This window comes from Capra hircus, chromosome 9 (assembly GCF_001704415.2).
Source record: "Capra hircus breed San Clemente chromosome 9, ASM170441v1, whole genome shotgun sequence".
Lineage (NCBI taxonomy): Eukaryota > Metazoa > Chordata > Mammalia > Artiodactyla > Bovidae > Capra > Capra hircus.
Genome location: NC_030816.1, coordinates 20948635 through 20966095, shown reverse-complemented (window position 1 = coordinate 20966095; position 17461 = coordinate 20948635). Strand labels below are relative to the sequence as shown.

At 36.4% G+C, this 17461-nt stretch overlaps 1 protein-coding gene across 1 annotated transcript in view; it reads left to right on the top strand.

Moving 5' to 3' along the window:
- Nucleotides 1-17461, top strand: part of RFX6 (regulatory factor X6) — a 50692-nt gene that overhangs the window by 27756 nt on the left and 5475 nt on the right. The window contains exons 7-17 of the mRNA XM_005684530.2: nt 385-492; nt 3958-4035; nt 4153-4266; nt 6355-6404; nt 9025-9184; nt 10329-10473; nt 11775-11884; nt 12831-12948; nt 14375-14497; nt 15302-15508; nt 16910-17422. Of these exons, the coding sequence (XP_005684587.1) occupies nt 385-492; nt 3958-4035; nt 4153-4266; nt 6355-6404; nt 9025-9184; nt 10329-10473; nt 11775-11884; nt 12831-12948; nt 14375-14497; nt 15302-15508; nt 16910-17422 (1726 nt within the window). The remainder of the gene's footprint in view (nt 1-384; nt 493-3957; nt 4036-4152; nt 4267-6354; nt 6405-9024; nt 9185-10328; nt 10474-11774; nt 11885-12830; nt 12949-14374; nt 14498-15301; nt 15509-16909; nt 17423-17461) is intronic.

Sequence of the window (17461 nt, the reverse complement as noted above, 5' to 3'; positions counted from 1 at the left end):
CCTTTCATATTAAAGTAATTTCAGTAGCCTAAAAGTAGCTCTTTAAAACATATCATTAACAAATGTAAACTTGTGAACTAAAATTTCTAAAAGTTGTGAAAACTGAAAAAGTGTTTAAAACTAAAATCCAAAGTAAAAGAAAAATGCCCCGACTATGAAACTATGTATGATTTGGCAACAGTAATTCTGCTGAAATATCTAGTTTATCCATGTATTTGATCTAATAAACAGTTTACCCAAACCTCCTGACTTGTTATGATTTGAAAGATAAAGAAGAATGAAATTTTGTAGGTTTCTATATTGTTAGAATTGTATATTGTAGAACTGTCTGTCATTATCAAATAGCTGATAATGATTTATTTCTTTTCATTTTTAAAATTATAGGGTGGCTTCACTCGTAAATATTCGCTTAGCTCAAAAACTGGAACACTTCTTCCAGAATTCCCCAGCGCTCAACACCTTGTGTACCAAGGATGCCTTTCTAAGGACAAGGTATCAATTAAAGATACTTCTCTATTGATTTTCTGATATGTTGGTTCCATATCTCAGTTTGCTGGGAATCTCATGGCACTCGTGGGAAACAGAAATCTGCATAATCAAACATAATTGACTGATTTATAGGAGGGACAAATGTTTACTAACATCGATTCAGGACTTTCCAATTAATTATTTACCATCTCCCTGATAGTATATTATCAGAAGGTGGTATAATAAACCTCAAAAGACTCAAGTTTATTTTTTGTTTAAAACTCAGTATCAAGGAAGAAAATCCTAGAATATGCCTATCATAGGCAATTTCTTTCATTTTAAGTGTTATTTTCTACTAGCACCGTTTCATTTCAGTAATTAGTCATCAACCACTTCTCTAGGACAGAATTTGTTCCTATCACTGAGGTGGAGATACCTTACTCGAAGATTCCAAAGATTCTTCTCAATTATAAAATTTTGTGCTCTGTTGCAAATTTTTTTGAAAGGTAAAGAAGAAACAGTTTCCTGAAATTCAGTTTATAAAATAAATTGCATTGCTTATGCAGTAAAATCGAAAGCTAAATGCTCCCCTATTTCTAAACTTCTAGAGACATTTGCTGGGTATCTGCTGGCTGACTAATAGCAGGATCCATTATTATATAAGAGCATAAAGATTTCTGCCTTCTTTTCAACTAAAGTTCATTGTCTATTAGCATTTGAGAAAATATCTTTCAGTATATTTAAGTCAGTTCATAATTTTAAGGTGCAAAGACAGATGAATATGATTAACAATATCCAGCTGTATTTAGTAATGGGCATTTGTAGAAACTGGAAAGTAAAATGACATGCTGTTAAAAAGGTCTATTCATAGATAAGTAGAGATGCGCAGTAACTTCATTCTAATTCATAACAATGACAGACTTATTTTCCCAGTTAGGAACAGGCAAAATATTGAAGGTAGTTCGCAGATCCAGGCAAGCCTCCTAAATAATGTCTACTTCCTACTATGCTCCTCTCCCATCACATTTCTCAAGGTCATTGCGTCATCTTTTAACCTTATGGAAATAATATGATATTATCACTTCAGATTGGAGACACTTCCAGTAAATGTTAACATGTGACAATTTGTGGGGGAACTTGTGGAAATCTGCGGGACCTTGGGGAACACAGCTCTTTGGGGGAGGGTATTGTTGGGTCACCTTTGTGGAGAGGATGGCTCACATGCAAACATATCAAGAAGATGTTTACTGTGTAAATACACCAGGTGAGGAGGGTAGATGGAGAGAGTAACTAAGAAAAAAAGAAGTGAGAAACATGTTCCAGTAGTTTATTTCAGCCTTCTCTAACCTCCAAGGAATTCCTTATCTGTCAACTTGAAAAACTGGTCTGTAGATAATTTCTCACTCAGTATTCAAGATGCTTAAATAAGCTCTGGTTTCTAAATTCATTCCCAGTGGCCCCCATCATGAGCCCCATACTTCCCTTTGTCCTTTGAAGACAGCTGGGCCCTGCCTTTTACCTTCCTAGACAGTAGCCAAGTTCCCCAGGTAACGTGTCAGTTCATAGAAAGAGGGGTGTGGCTGAAGCTGAACACTTTTAAGCACCTACTTTCTTGAGGCAGATACGATGGAGACTGCCTAGTGAGAAGCTGACCCCAGTGAGCGGTGTTGGCTGAAGCTGAGGGACCTGCTTTTTGCCCCCATCAGAGCATCACTCAAGACAGGTTCTACCTCCTCTCTTGCTCACTGACTTTTCTAGAGCAAAGACTTGCCTCTAATTCTACCCTCTATAATGTGATGTATGTTCTCAGAAAATTGACCAAAATTATGTTTATAAAGACTACAAAGTATGCTACAGTGAAAAGTTCTTACCCTAAGCCTGTGTAACTATTAAATAAGCAAAGTACCAATGATAAGATTTAAAATTTGTGATGCTTTCTGTATGGAAGAAAAAAAAAATTGACACAAATAAATGGAAACACTTGTGAAGATAAAAGTTCACTTTTCTTTAGTGGCTTTCAGGGGTCAAAGGGTTAATTTTTGACAACAGTTATTAATTCCTTTCTATCATTCATGCTGTTCTTATCCTCATTTAAAACTATGTCTTGCAGCCCATCTGAAAATTGTTGCTTAAGGTAAAGAGCATATTTTATTTGCATCAGTGGTGACATATCCTGGCAGAGGTGTGTAGTCAGCATACCTCCTTAGAGGTGGATTGGTAATTTTCATGCCATCATCATACAGCTTTACACTAAACCACAAAGATGTCTGATGTCGCTGGGCTGCAGGGATAAAGGTTGGAGAGCAAAGAATTGGAGTAGGACACCCCTGTCACCATCACCGCCCTAGATACTATAAAGATAAAAATAGTTAACCATAGAATTGTATTATGGATTATTCCAGCCACTTTCATGTGTTAATTTATTTAGTCCTCATAACAACCCGATTCGATATTTACTGTTTTTATGATCTCCATTTTATAGATGAGGAAATTAAAACACATAAATGTTAAGTACTTTGCCCAACATCACATAGCTACTAAGTGGCAGATGAGAGCTAGCATTCAAATCCAGGTATCCTGCAGGCAGAGTTCACACCTCTAACATCTAAGCCTGTTCCTCTGTTCACATAGAACACACAACCTGTAACAGATAGCAATATTTCTAGCTTATAAAATAAAAATGTTTTGAACATGGGTGTCCCTAGTTTGCCAGAAGATTAACAAGTTCTAACCCTCTGCAAATTGTAAGATGTTTAAGATTTTCTATCTGCGGATACAAGTATTAGTGTATACATGGAAACAGAGAATTTTTGCAACAGACATTTAATGTTGAAATCTTTTTTGGCTAACGTGTCATTTAATATTATTAGTAATTTGAGGTAATACAGTAAGATCTTATACTTTGCATGAGGAAAATTGTTCCATGTGCATCATGTCTTGTTTTATCTTCTTCAACACCTTATAAGTAATATGTTATTACTACTTGAAGATATAAAGCTTGAGGTCAGAGACAAAGCAACCTGTGCAAAGCAGTGCAGTGGAGCCAACATTCAGCGTTAGCTGACTCCACAACTGAAGCTGGAAACCACTGCTCCACGCTGCCCAAGCACCTGCTAATAACACTGTGTGAAGAGTTCATGTATGTTACCATTTTACATTTATTTCTCCAATCAAAGGAGATTTTCTTATTAAGCAGAAAACTACAATGTCACTTTCACTGATAGTTCCCTAAACAATCACTTTTTTCATTTTTCTTATCACACTGTCCTGCAACTATCCATTTGCTCACCTTTCTCCCTTCACAAGGCAGTGTGCTCCTTAAAATAAGAATTACGCCTTCACCTTTGTTTCCTCAGCATTGAGCACAGTGCTTGGTACATAACAGGAATTTTAACGATCTGCTTGAATATATGAACAAATGTATGCATGAACAAAATGAAGGCAGCATTGAAAGGGTGCTTTTGTTAAGATTTTTCTTCCTTGATATAGGTTGATACCCTAATAATGATGTACAAAACTCACTGCCAGTGCATCTTGGACAATGCAATAAATGGAAACTTTGAGGAGGTAAGAGTAACAAAGAACACTTTGCTGACTGTATTATATAAACATTCTTTTCTTGTTTTTCATACAAGTTCATGTTAAGGAAAAATGTTAATGTACGTACTCTTTGCTCTCAACTAGATTCAGCATTTCTTATTACACTTTTGGCAAGGAATGCCTGATCATCTTCTTCCCCTGCTTGAAAACCCAGTTATAATTGACATTTTCTGTGTTTGTGACTCAATTCTTTATAAGGTAAGCTCTTTAGGATGACTTAAATATATATTTCTCATTCCGTCTAAACTTTTCAATGTTTTCAATAAACTTGCTATTTCTAGCTGGAGAAACACTATTAATTTTTTTCTGATTAGAAAGCAATCAGCTTAATAGTATGTATGTAATAGTGAATGTATTTTAATGTAAATTTATATTAAGTAAAACAAAAATCAGTTTCTGTTTACAGCTAAGAATGATTCTAAATATGACACACTTCCATAAAAACTTATATAATTTTATTAACTTTCTAAGATGTTTTTCAGAATGAATAGTGGCTTTTTCACAGTATCAGAGTTTGGGGAAAAGCAGAATTAAGCACTCTTACAGGACTAATAACTTGAAAAATCTGGAAATCTCTAATGTTAATGCATTAATGATAAATTTTGTTCTTAAGCCAAATAAGAGTCCCTAAGTGTCTACAGAAGAATCAGGAAGGATATTGAAAGCAAAGAGGAGATGGTTGGCCACAGAACCAGCCATTCAGCCGGAAATAGGGTAAAGCTAATTCCCCCAGGAATCTATTCCCAAGTTAGAGTAGATACAGGTCCAAGCTGAGGGACAAAACTGTATTACAATTTGGGTATTTTTAATTGAGTCTATCTGCATTAACCTGTTAAATTGTCATAAGGAAAAACAAAAGCTTTCCTTTTAAAACATATTAATAATTTGGGTAAGCAAGAAAACCCAAGCTGGAGCCCTGTTAAGTATTTTGGAGGAAAAATCCATCTAAGTTAGTTGCTGCTATTACATTCACAACTTTGCAGAGAAGTGAAGCAGACCCTAAACAGTCCAGAAGCAACTTTGCACATCAAGAACTGGAGGGTGGGCTTGACTAGGATGAGGGAGCCCATATTTTCATCCTCTGTTCCATTCTTCCTTACTGCAGGATAAGAGAATAGAGTAAGTGCTGTATATTCTCTACCTTTAGTTAAAGTTGAAGAAAAACAAAGGAGGGCAAGGATTGTCTCATTTCTCTGGATCAAATTAGAATATCATCATCTAGAGAGAAATGGTTCAGTTTGCACTAAGTGATTATCTGCAATGTTTAAGACATGAGCAGGTAATCGGAAAGGTGAAAGCAGGTGGTTCCAAAAGTCAGTATAAGACCTGGGCTTGTACACGCACATTTACCAGCAGCAAGGCAAAGCTGTTCTGACTGTCTTTCAAGACCTCCAAAACATATCCATAAAGCGTGGCTTTCCGCATTGCCAAATGGTCTATTTCTTTGCCTTCAGCACAAAAGTCCAGAGTTTAAGTACCTTTCCATACACAAAGTTTTTCCCACAGTGAGGACTGTAAAGAGAGTAGTGTATTGTAACATAAGCTTTGGCAAGACCTTCATCCCACCTCTAGAGATTGGTCAGCTTTTAGTCCTTAAAACTGTACATAATTACCAAGGCCATTTCACTGGTGGCGAGAATACTGGGCATCTACAATACTGTCTGGTCTTAGTGTTTCATATACATGGACTACATGTAATTTTTGCTAGTAGGCTACAGATGCCTTTGTAGATGAGTGTTTACTCTCATTTTGAAATATCTTCTGAAGCCCTCTTGGTCCTCGTCCCCAGCCTGGCCCACTCAGTTTATGAGCCAGCCCATGGGATCCATACTGTTCATATCCTATCTGATTTCCCATCTCCTTGATTTATCCGTTTTTCCTGAGCTGGTATCAGTCAGCACTAATTTTTTCTTTCCACTTGTTCTCATTAAGGTCCTATTCACCATCTCACCCATGTTTAAGGTCCAGTCAGTCTAGCCCTTTCTTTTCAGTGTTCCTTATGTTCTGAAAACTAGCACTCTGTACTCAGTATATTCATGTCACCTGCTTAACTGGCATTGCAATATTTCTATAGACCCCTCCCCTTGCCTTTTACACACACACAAACACACACACACACAGCTCACATATACATTCATTTTAGAGATAAAAGTACAACTTTCAGAAATTAGTTAACATATTATTCTCTGGAAAGCTCGGAATAAAAAGTAGCTGACAAAGAGTAAGTGTGTCTCTATAGAAATATTAAGTAAGGTTTTATGTTAACTCTCTTTTGCTGTGATTAAGGTTCTTACAGATGTACTCATTCCTGCCACGATGCAAGAAATGCCTGAAAGGTAGGTTCAGTCAATAAAATATACTTGCTTGTAAAGGGTTTAACCTTATACATTATAATAAAGCAAAACATTAAGTAGAAATTCATTCATTTACCAGTATTATTTTCCTGTTCCTGCTGTTTGTATTAGCTAAAGAGATGTGCCCCAATCTTTATATTCAAACCTCAGTGAACAAAATTGATGGGACAATCCTGAAATCCCTTTGAGAGCTGCCCAAGTGAAAAATAAATATTTAAGTATAGTTGACCTTTAAGATACTTGAGGAAGTTCTTCAATGGAAACTGGCTAGAGGAAGATAAATGGGATAATTTGTGGAAAATAACCACAATAATAAAAACATAAGGAAAATTGTTTTATATTTATTATACTTTAGTCTTAATTTTGAAAATCAGAAAGGAACATAATGGAATTATTACCTTCTTTTTAAAAAAGGAGTAAGATCTCAAATGGAAATGATGCCTGAAGATTTTTCATGAAGTCTTTTCTGATGTAAGAACAAGAGAAACTTGAAACAAAGCCAATTTAAAAAATGATAAATTCTAATAAAGTAATGAAATTTATTTTAGTATTTGGGGATACAAATATGCATAGGCAGGGATAATAGGTTCTCAATAAATACATTATGATTGATAAAACAATCTTTATTTTTTATTTACCTTTTCCTCTAGACTGGTTTGTTTATTTAAATAGTAGTTGGTCTATCAATAGTTTCTTGTAATTATTGATACATAGTCTTTAAACATCTAATCTGAGCTCTGAATTAGGTAGACAACACTTCTGTGTCACAGCAAAATGGCTATGCTTACATAGTCGGGAAGATCCCCCGGAGAAGGAAATGGCAACCCACTGCAGTACTCTTGCCTGGAGAATCCCATGGAGGAAGGAGCCTGGAGGGCTACAGTCCATGGGGACGCAAAGAGTCGGACACGACTGAGCGACTTCACTTCACTTCACTTCACTTCTGCATGGCAACAGGCGTTCAGTCAAGTGCTGTGTGTGCTGTGCTCAGTCGCTAAGTCGTGTCCCATGCGACCGCATGGACTGCAGCCTACTAGGCTCCACGGGATTTTCCCAGCAAGAATACTGGAATGGGTTGCCATCTCCTTTTCCAGGGGATCTTCCTGATCCAGGGATCGAACCCTGCATCTACTGTACTGGCAGGCAGATCCTTTACCACTGAGCCACCTGGGAAGCCATTCAGCCATGTAACGAACAACTAGTAACAGCTGAATTTTATTAAACATAGTGCGGGAGTTTAATCTTACCCAAATTATTTCACTTAATTCCTACAACCGACCTGAAAAGTACTATTTATATATTTATCTCTTAAGTATGCAAGTAGTTTGTATTCATTTAGAAAATGAAAAACATCCATAAGTGCATTTTAAAAAATCCCAGAGGGATGGTATGGGGAGGGAGGTGGGAGAGGGGTTCAGGATTGGGAACACATGTATACCTGTGGCGGATTCATGCTGATGTATGGCAAAACCTATACAATATTGCAAAGTAAAAAATAAATAAATTTTTTAAAAATCGCTGATAATCTTAGATTTTTAATGTCAGGTTATTATCTCACAAACTTTTTTCTAGGAATGTTGAAAGATGGAATTATAGTACACATACTATTGCAGTATACTGTGAAAATCTTCCCATATCAACAAACACAGATGAGCATTTTTTAAATGATTGGATAGACATCTAGCATCTGAAAAATACTATATTTAATCAATTCCTTTTCACTAAACAATTGGATTTTTTTGAAAAACAACTTGTCACACTATTCCAAACTGTTATGATCCCAAATTCACAAAGAGGAACCTGGGAGTACAAAGAAGTTAATTTATTTGCCAAAATTAGTAGGAAGCAGAACCTAGATTTTAATTAAGGTCTGTTTAACTCCAATTCCTGCTCCCCAAGGTATACCCCATCCTAAATATATTTAATCAGTTTCATTACGATGTCATATGTAGGTTGTTGACTGACTTATAAATTTTTGTATATTCTCATAATATATATATATATACAACCAACATTTGCAACCTCATTTTCTAAATGAGGTCCTATAATTTGTGGTAATTTATTCTATAGTTATATTTGAATTATAGGAATTATTAGGAATTTGAAATATAGGAATCATATAGAATTATAGGAATATGTTACTAGAAACTAATATTAAATACCTGAAATGCATTGTGATCCCTATGCATGTCTCTCAAGAAGCCAAGATAGGTCCAATCAAGTGCACACTTACCTTTTACCAGAACTATTTTACAGAAGATGATTGAATTATCAATATTGATAATAAAGTATATCTTTATTGATCACTTTCTGCCTGCCAAGTTTTAACCCAAACACTTTCCATGAATTACTTCATGTAGTTCTCATTATAATCCTGTGACATGAATACTATTCTTATTCCCATTTAACAGATGAGGAAATTAGAGTTTCAGGAGATTGAGTATTTTGATCAAGATGATAAATGGCAGCCCTAGGCTGATTTCAGTCATGTTCTTAGAATCACAGAATAATGCTACACCTCTATCAACCTGCATTTATTTAATGCATTGCGAACTATTTAGTATTTAATACAGAGTTTTTTGTTCTTTGGGAATTTTTATAGCTTATTAGCAGACATAAGAAATTTTGCTAAGAATTGGGAACAATGGGTTGTTTCATCCTTGGAAAATTTGCCAGAAGCTCTAACTGACAAGAAAATACCTATTGTGAGAAGATTTGTATCATCTCTGAAACGACAAACATCTTTCTTACACCTTGCACAGGTATGTCAGTCAGCCGAGGGTATCTGAGTCACCAAACCAAAACTGAATCGTTTGTTAGCAAAGACTGAGGAACTTTAAGAGACTGGAGACAAAGTAGACAACAATTAAATCCAATGTGAGATCCTAGAGTGAATGCTAGAACAGAGAAAGGACATTAGTGGGAAAACTGATAAAATTTGAATTATGTCTATAGTTTAGTTACTAGTATTGTACTCACGTTGGTTTCCTGATTTTGGTAATATACAATGGTAATGTAAAATGATGACATAAGGAAAAGCTGGGTAGAGAGTACATGGAAATACTCCACTATTTTTTGCAAATTTTTTGTAAATTTAAAATTATTTCAAAATAGAAAGCAAAAAAGAAAAAAAAACTTTTTGAATGTAATATAAAATGTAAAGCTCTTATTTGCCACATGAATTCTATTAATAAATAAATCCAATTAATAAAATTAATAGATTGTGGGGAATGAGCCCATCTGATATTTTGAAACCCACAACACACTTTAAGTGAAAGAAGGTGAAGTCGCTCAGTCATGTCTGACTCTTTGTGACCCCATGGACTGTAGCCTACCAGGCTCCCCTGTCCATAGGATTTTCCAGACAAGAGTACTGGAGTGGGGTGCCATTTCCTTCTCCAGAGGATCTTCCCGACCCAGGGATCAAACCCAGGTCTCCCACATTGTAAGCAAGTGCTTTACCATCTGAGCCACCAGGGAAGTCCCTTTAAACCACTTCTAATTTAGTTCTCTTAAATAGGAGGAAAAAAGTAATTCCTAAATTAGAGTTATGTGTTTGTATATTGTTAAAATATACTTCCCCTCTCCTCAAATGACCCTTTGCTTTATGAAGGTCATCAGCCTCTGAAATTTTGAAACAGTTAGTTTCAGATAAGAAATATAACATTGTGAAACTCTTTATTTTATGACCATGGATTAAAAAAAATATTTTCTTATTCCAAAACTAGTTTTCAAACCTTTAACAGAGATGACCACGAGTCTCAGCTACTGCTTTTAGTTTTAAAATAAGAAATGAGTTATTTATGATGCATTTCTCTCAGAGAATTATTTCTCTAGAAGCTAAATTTTTCTTTAGATGGAAGATCAATGACATAATTTTGTATCCTTTTTACTTTCTTTATGCAGATTGCCAGACCAGCTCTCTTTGACCAGCATGTTGTGAATTCTATGGTATCTGATATTGAAAAGGTTGACTTGAATAGCATCGGATCGCAGGCCCTTCTCACCATTTCAGGCAGCACAGACACTGAATCTGATATCTACACTGAATGTAAGCCTTCTCTCTTTATTTAGAGCAGGGTCTCTCAATCTCAGTGCTATCCATGTCTTAGACTGGATAACTGTTTGATGGGGCAGGGCAGGGACCGTCTTGTGTATTGAAGGATGTTTAGCAGCATCCCTGGGCACTGTCCCCTACATGCCAGTAGCAACCACCCCAAGTTGTGACAACCAAATATATCTCCAGACATTCCCAAGTGTCCCCTTGGACTACAAAATCATTGAGAAACCTTGGTTTATAGAAATACTTTTAATTTGAAAAATTGTTCTCTATTTTAAAACAGTTGTACTTACTGATTGTGAAAAACCTGGAAAATATAGAAAATGTTAAGAGGAAAATAAAAGCCATCTATAGTCTCATTGTCTAGAAATAACCCAAATAGAAAAAAACCTAGGAATAATAAAAATGGTTTTGAGTTTCCTTCCAGCTTTATATTACATGCATATGCATTTCCACGTGTTTTCCACTCTTGGCATCATATGGGGTACAAGGCATATCAAAATAGTATCTCAACGCAATCATGTTTTTCAAAGCAGAAGTGCACTGCTTAGGTTTGGACAGTCTGACATTTACCAAGCCAGTATATGTGACCACACAACCAAGCTCCATTTCCCAGGGATAACAACCAACTGTTTTTCCTACCATTTCTCTCTGAAAAGACCAAAAAAATGCAGCCTCCTATAGGCTATAACTCACTGCTCTCTCGGGACAGGCCAACCTTAGTCCTGCTCTCTGTTTCCTAACAAAATTATATTACCCTTTGGGATTCAGTAAACTTCAAACTGTTTAATAAAATGATAGTCCTAAACTGCCCCTTTAACTTTTACATGATAAAAGATTATTCATTTAAGTGGCTCATTTCTGCAGGGCAGAATTTAATTTTTGCTAAAGATAAAGGGTATTTCAGAAAGCAGGAAATCAACAAGTCTAGCTTAGTTCATTCATTAACTTTCAACTAATCCATTGCATTTAATGAAAGCATTGCATTCAAAATGAATTATCATCTCTATTGACAATTTACTCCTCCCTAGTGTATAATATATAAACCTGCATTTCAGTATATACCAAGACATATACACTTGTGACTAAAATTTTGAATAGTCAAGAACTAAGAATTTTTTGTTAGTTTGCAGGATATGAAATTAATTTCTTTAACACATTTAATTTAATCTACCTGTCTTTCCCTTTTATACTATAAAATTACCAGTTATTCTAGTTTTAGGTTTTATCTTGGGTTCAAAATAGAATACAACATTAGGCTTTCTTTTTTTTTTTTTCTTTTTACATGGTAGATGATTCTATCACAGTGTTTCAAGAACTGAAAGATCTCCTTAAGAAGAATGCCACTGTGGAGGCTTTCATTGAATGGTTGGATACTGTGGTGGAGCAGAGAGTTATTAAGGTATTTTTCAGATATATTCAGAAAATAAGATTTTATTAACAGCAAATGCTAAACTGGCTGTAATTTCTTGAGTGGTGGGGGGTGGTGATAGGATATGTGTAATAATGCTTTGAAAAGCTTTTGAAACCCTACCAATAAGGTAAGTCAAATATTGAGATTAGAAATATGGCAGCTTTGAGAGCATTGGACATGAATTGGATTTTATTTATTGTTTTCTGACAAACTACAAGACACTGTGCTTTCGCTATCAGTCAATAAGTTTACAACTGAGTAACATTAGTAGTGAAAGATGAACTTAAAACTGGAAAGATCTGGCCCTTTTCTTAAAAAGCATGTTTTCATAAAAGGTGACAGAAGATATAGTTTTAAGCAATTTGCATTTTTTAATTCCAGGAGCTCAGTATTTTGTGTTTTGTATATGGTTTCTTCAGCTCGTTCAGTTAACCTTCAAGTCATCCATCACACAAGGCCATAAGAACAAATATATCCATCACCAATTGGTGTTAGCCATTCCATATCAAGGAAACTAGTTATAGTGAGGAACTTTTTTTTCTCCTGGAAGGAAAACAGATTACCATTCAGGACCAGAGAAGTCAGTTAATCATTCACAGAAATATATAACCCTTTCTTCATACTTCGCTTCTGCTCTTTTTAAAGCTCTGTCAAAGGAAAATTGAGAGAAAATATTTTGTAAATTATTTAATTTTGTTGTCCAATTCTGTTAGGTAACAAAACCATACACAATAAAGATCTATGAACCTGAGAAATGACAGCAAAGACAGATGGAAATTTAAATCCCTGGACAGATCATTTTATTTGATGAAATAAAAGGCATGCTGTGCCATCTGTCCATCTGTCAGTTTATCTACCTCTTGATCTTATGTACAAAGCATTTAATGATGAGATAAGAGATTTTATAGTTTGGTTTTTGTTGCTTTACTTTTAGACCAGCAAGCAAAATGGGAGATCATTAAAGAAGAGGGCTCAAGACTTCCTGCTGAAGTGGAGCTTTTTTGGTGCTCGAGTAATGCATAATCTCACCTTGAACAATGCATCCAGTTTTGGTATCTTATGTGCTTTATAAAACTCTTTTTAGATGAATTATATTATTCATTCCTCAGTCACATTTCCTATCAATTATTAAACGTCTGGCTCTGTCACTTCTCCAATCTGACTATTAAACCAGTAGACAATGATTGTTATTAACCTGGGTATTAGAGTCAGACAACTTGCAGAGTTAAATCCTTACACTGCTTTTCTTTGAGTTTGCTTTTACCCAAGCTAACCTGCTTATTGTAGAAATGGGAGAATACTTCTTTCATTGGGTTACATGGGCAATTGAGTGAGGTGATATATATAAAAATACATTCCCAGCAACTGGTATACACAGTAAACAGCAGCTGTAACCATTACATTCCATCAGTGCTTGGATAAATTTCCTTTGTTAAGCAAATAAACAATAATCCATACGTTACTTTCCAAAGGCACTATTCATTACAGTATGGTAATGAATCTTTTCCAGGAACCCACATAGCTGTATTCCAAGAGTCAAAGAGGTGATTAAAAGACATGCTGTCATGTTTCTGAACCATCTTTCCTGACCCATATGACTTATGAAAAAATTGAGTCAAGTTACCTTATTTAAAAGTTGAATACCTTCTTTTTCCTAAAATTTCTCAGATTCTTTGTTGGTAGTTATAATGCTATCTACACTTCGTAATTGCATTTTGCAAAATCTTCACATTATAAAACAGGTTACAATTAAGTAAATTGTCTTCATTTAATTTCTAACAGAATTAGATTGAACTAGTGAACTTGTATTGAGGCATGAACAAAACATATTGTCTATTGTCTGAAAAGTGTTGCTTATGCTTAAGGTTTCTTAAATTATATAATACTTAATCCTGACTTTATTATGAAAAAAGACTCATTGGGAAATCTGTTGAATAAAAGAAGTTTAAGGTTTTCCAGGATATCTTCCACATGAAAATTACTCTTTTTCTTTTTTTTTAATGAAAGAACATTTTGTTTCAGGAGAAAAAGACATCTTCTCACTTGATACTTTTTTCAGACCATGTTGGCTATTGTCTAATTATTTAGTCCAAAGTAAACAGAAATAGAGGAGAGTAGAGCTCATTCTCCCTGGGTTAAAGCTTATCACACTCCAATGTATGCCCTCTTAAAGCATAAAGCATGTCTCACTTTCATCCGTATTTTCCTTTGATGTAATTAGTGGCCAAAGAGCTGGCAGGACAGTACACAGAGGGAGCTGGGCAGGCGGTTCACAAAAAGATTAGAGACCCAAGTTAAGCATGTTGGTCTTAGCAGGTCATTTAAAGTCCAACAAGTATTTGTTTATTTCAGTTGCTCCTTGTAAAGTGCTGCAAGATGGTCACAAAGATAACTTGACGTCTCTTTTTTCTTTCCTTCTCTTTCTCTCCCTTATTTCATCTCGCAATGCCCTCTCCTCATTCCTCATCCATAAACAAGGTTCTTTCCATTTGATCCGAATGCTTCTTGATGAATACATTCTGCTCGCCATGGAGACCCAGTTTAATAATGACAAAGAGCAGGAGTTACAGAATTTATTGGACAAGTATATGAAGAATTCAGGTAATTTAAAATGTACATCTTATTTTGCATCTTTCTTTGTTGAAACCTAATTTCAGGAATTTGTAAGCATACCTGTTAAGTGGACTGATAGTAGACGCAGATTTTCCCCCATCAAAATGTCACTGATACAGGATACTAACACTAAGAGAGCCCTATTTCTTCTTTCCTCCATTGGTACACAGAGTAGTCAAATAGTCAACTGGAAACTCTGACGAATAAAATTGATATTAACTTCCGAGAACTTAGATAAAATTGGAGAAATGAACACAAAAATAACTATAATTCAAGATAAGATGTCTTATAAATGGTGCAGAGATGAGTTCTATGGGAATTTAGAGAGGGAAGGAAACTCATCTATTTGGCATGTGATGATTGCATTTTGAAGGCTATTCACTACAGAGTGGATTATTTAGTGCCCCTAAGAAAACACCTGGATGGCTGGATGGCATCACCGATGCAGCAGACATGAACTTGAGCAAACTTTGGGGGATGGTGAGGGACAGCAAGGCCTGGCATGCTGCAGTCCATGGGGTCACAAAGAGTTGGACATGACTGGGCTACTGAACAAAAGCAACAAGAAAATATCTACACCCACAAGTATATGGTTAGCAAAGCCCAGCACCTCTGCCAAGACCAAAGGTCTGCCTGTCTTATTTCCCATGGAGAACATTTCTCAAAATTTTGCAGATTTATGACACAGCCCTGGAACATTTATAGTCTGTTTGTTTTGTTTTTCACTTGGGCTTATCTACTAGGAATGTGGCAATGATGTTAGCTTTCCTATTTTTTTAAAAAACTTTCCAGATGCAAGTAAAGCTGCCTTCACTGCTTCTCCGAGTTCATGCTTTCTGGCCAACCGTAATAAAGGAAGCACTGTTCCCAGCGATACTGTGAAGAATGAAAGCCATGTGGAGACAACGTATCTTCCTCTGCCATCTAGTCAACCTGGAGGCTTAACCTCCGCTCTGCACCCGTTCCCTGCTGGGAATACAGACAGCATGCCGCTTCCAGGTAGGCTGTGAGACAACCGAGAACATCACTCAGGCTTCAGTATGTCTCACAGAAACCTATTCCTTTGTTTTTGTAAAGCTAATAGCCTCCAGGTATTCCAAGAATAAAAAGGCTTATCTCCGATGACTTCTAATAAACCTTTATAATATGTTTGTGATTTTCACATTTGTCATTCATATTTTTATCAACACCGTTTTAAAGACAGACATCACACTCTAACATACTCTTCTAGTTATATTAGAAGTCCAAATACTTGGTCATTTTCACTTGGTGGAAGAAAGAAATTAGATTAGGTGTCCACGAAATCCTTAAGATGCTTTGAAAGTCAAAAAATTGAGCTACTTATGGATTTTGAGGAGACTTTATTTGTCCACCATTATAAAATAGATTCAGGGGACCTGCAACTAAGACCTGAGGCAGCCAAATAAATTTTTAAAAAAATTTTTTAAAGATTCAGCTATTTTAGGATAACCATTACAAAAATTTTTCTCTTTGGGCTGTGTTTCCCTGTTGGTCTGAATGTTTATGGCTTAAGCTAGTTACTAGATAATAGTTTAAATCCACTTATTGCCTTATGTCTTCCTTGAAATCATGTATACCTTATTTGTTGGACACACAGAAATTTAACCCTGGAAGGGCCTTATAGTTCAGGGGCCTATTTCCAACAATGGAAAGCTAGAGGCCCAGGGATTTGGTAGCTTTCATAGCTCACTGCTCATCAGTGGGGTTTGCATGGAGTTTTGAATTGGCTGCTTTGAAGCCATGGTCTTTTTGACATTATTGTGTTTTTCTTTCACACTATACATTGGCTTCCCAGGTGACACTAGTGGTAAAGACCCTGCCTGCCAGTGTAGGAGAGAGTTGCAGTTTCGATCCCTGGGTTGGGAAGATCCCCTGGAGGAGGGCATGGCAATCCACTCCAGTATTCTTGCCTGGAGAATATCATGGACAGAGGAGCCTGGTGGGCTATAGTCCATAGGGTCACAAAGAGTTGGACATGACTGAAGCGTTGGGATCTACAATGTCCCTTCTGTACATCAAACCATTTAGCATTCAGTGTGTTTTTTTAATTACAGAGAAAGGTAAACAGCAGACCCTTTGCCCTTCCCAAGCTTGAGCTCTAATCATCTTTATACAGATGGAAGGATGAAGCCATCCCAGGCTCTTCTCCATGGTCAGTAACTCCAAAAGTTGTCACTATTGTGAAATACATACGTGTTACGATGATATTTTTAAGCCTAGAGTTTTGTTGTTTCCCCAGTCCTGTTATTTTTGGAGGTTAGAAATGATCTAAGTTGGGAAAAAAGATATATTAATAAATCTTTTGCATAATTTTAAATGTTGTGAGCCCAATCTGTTTTTAATCTGCCACTAGTGAATGCTCCGGTAACTTTTTTCCAGGTCAAATGGAGCTTTCCCAGAGTTCTGGTCATCTGATGACACCACCTATTTCTCCAGCGATGGCGAGCCGAGGAAGCGTCATTAACCAGGGGCCAATGGCAGGGAGACCCCCGAGTGTGGGCCCAGTACTGTCAGCCCCATCACACTGCTCAGCATACTCAGAGCCTATTTATCCGACTTTCCCTCAAGCCAGCCATGACTTTTATGGGACCAACTCTAACTATCAGACTGTGTTTAGGACACAGCCTCACACCCCATCAGGACTCTATCCTCATCGCCCGGAGCATGGTCGATGCATGGTCTGGAGTGACCAGCAGCTTTCTAGAGACTTCTTCAGTGGCAGCTGTGCTGGGTCCCCATATAATTCTCGGCCACCTTCCAGCTATGGACCATCCCCACACGGCCAAGACCCACATAGTCTGCAGTTTTTAAATACAGGAAGCTTCAATTTCTTGAGCAATGCAGGGGCTGCCAGCTGCCAAGGAGCAACACTGCCTCCTAATTCACCTAATGGTATTGAAATTTTTAAAGAATTTTTCCTTTCCTGAGATG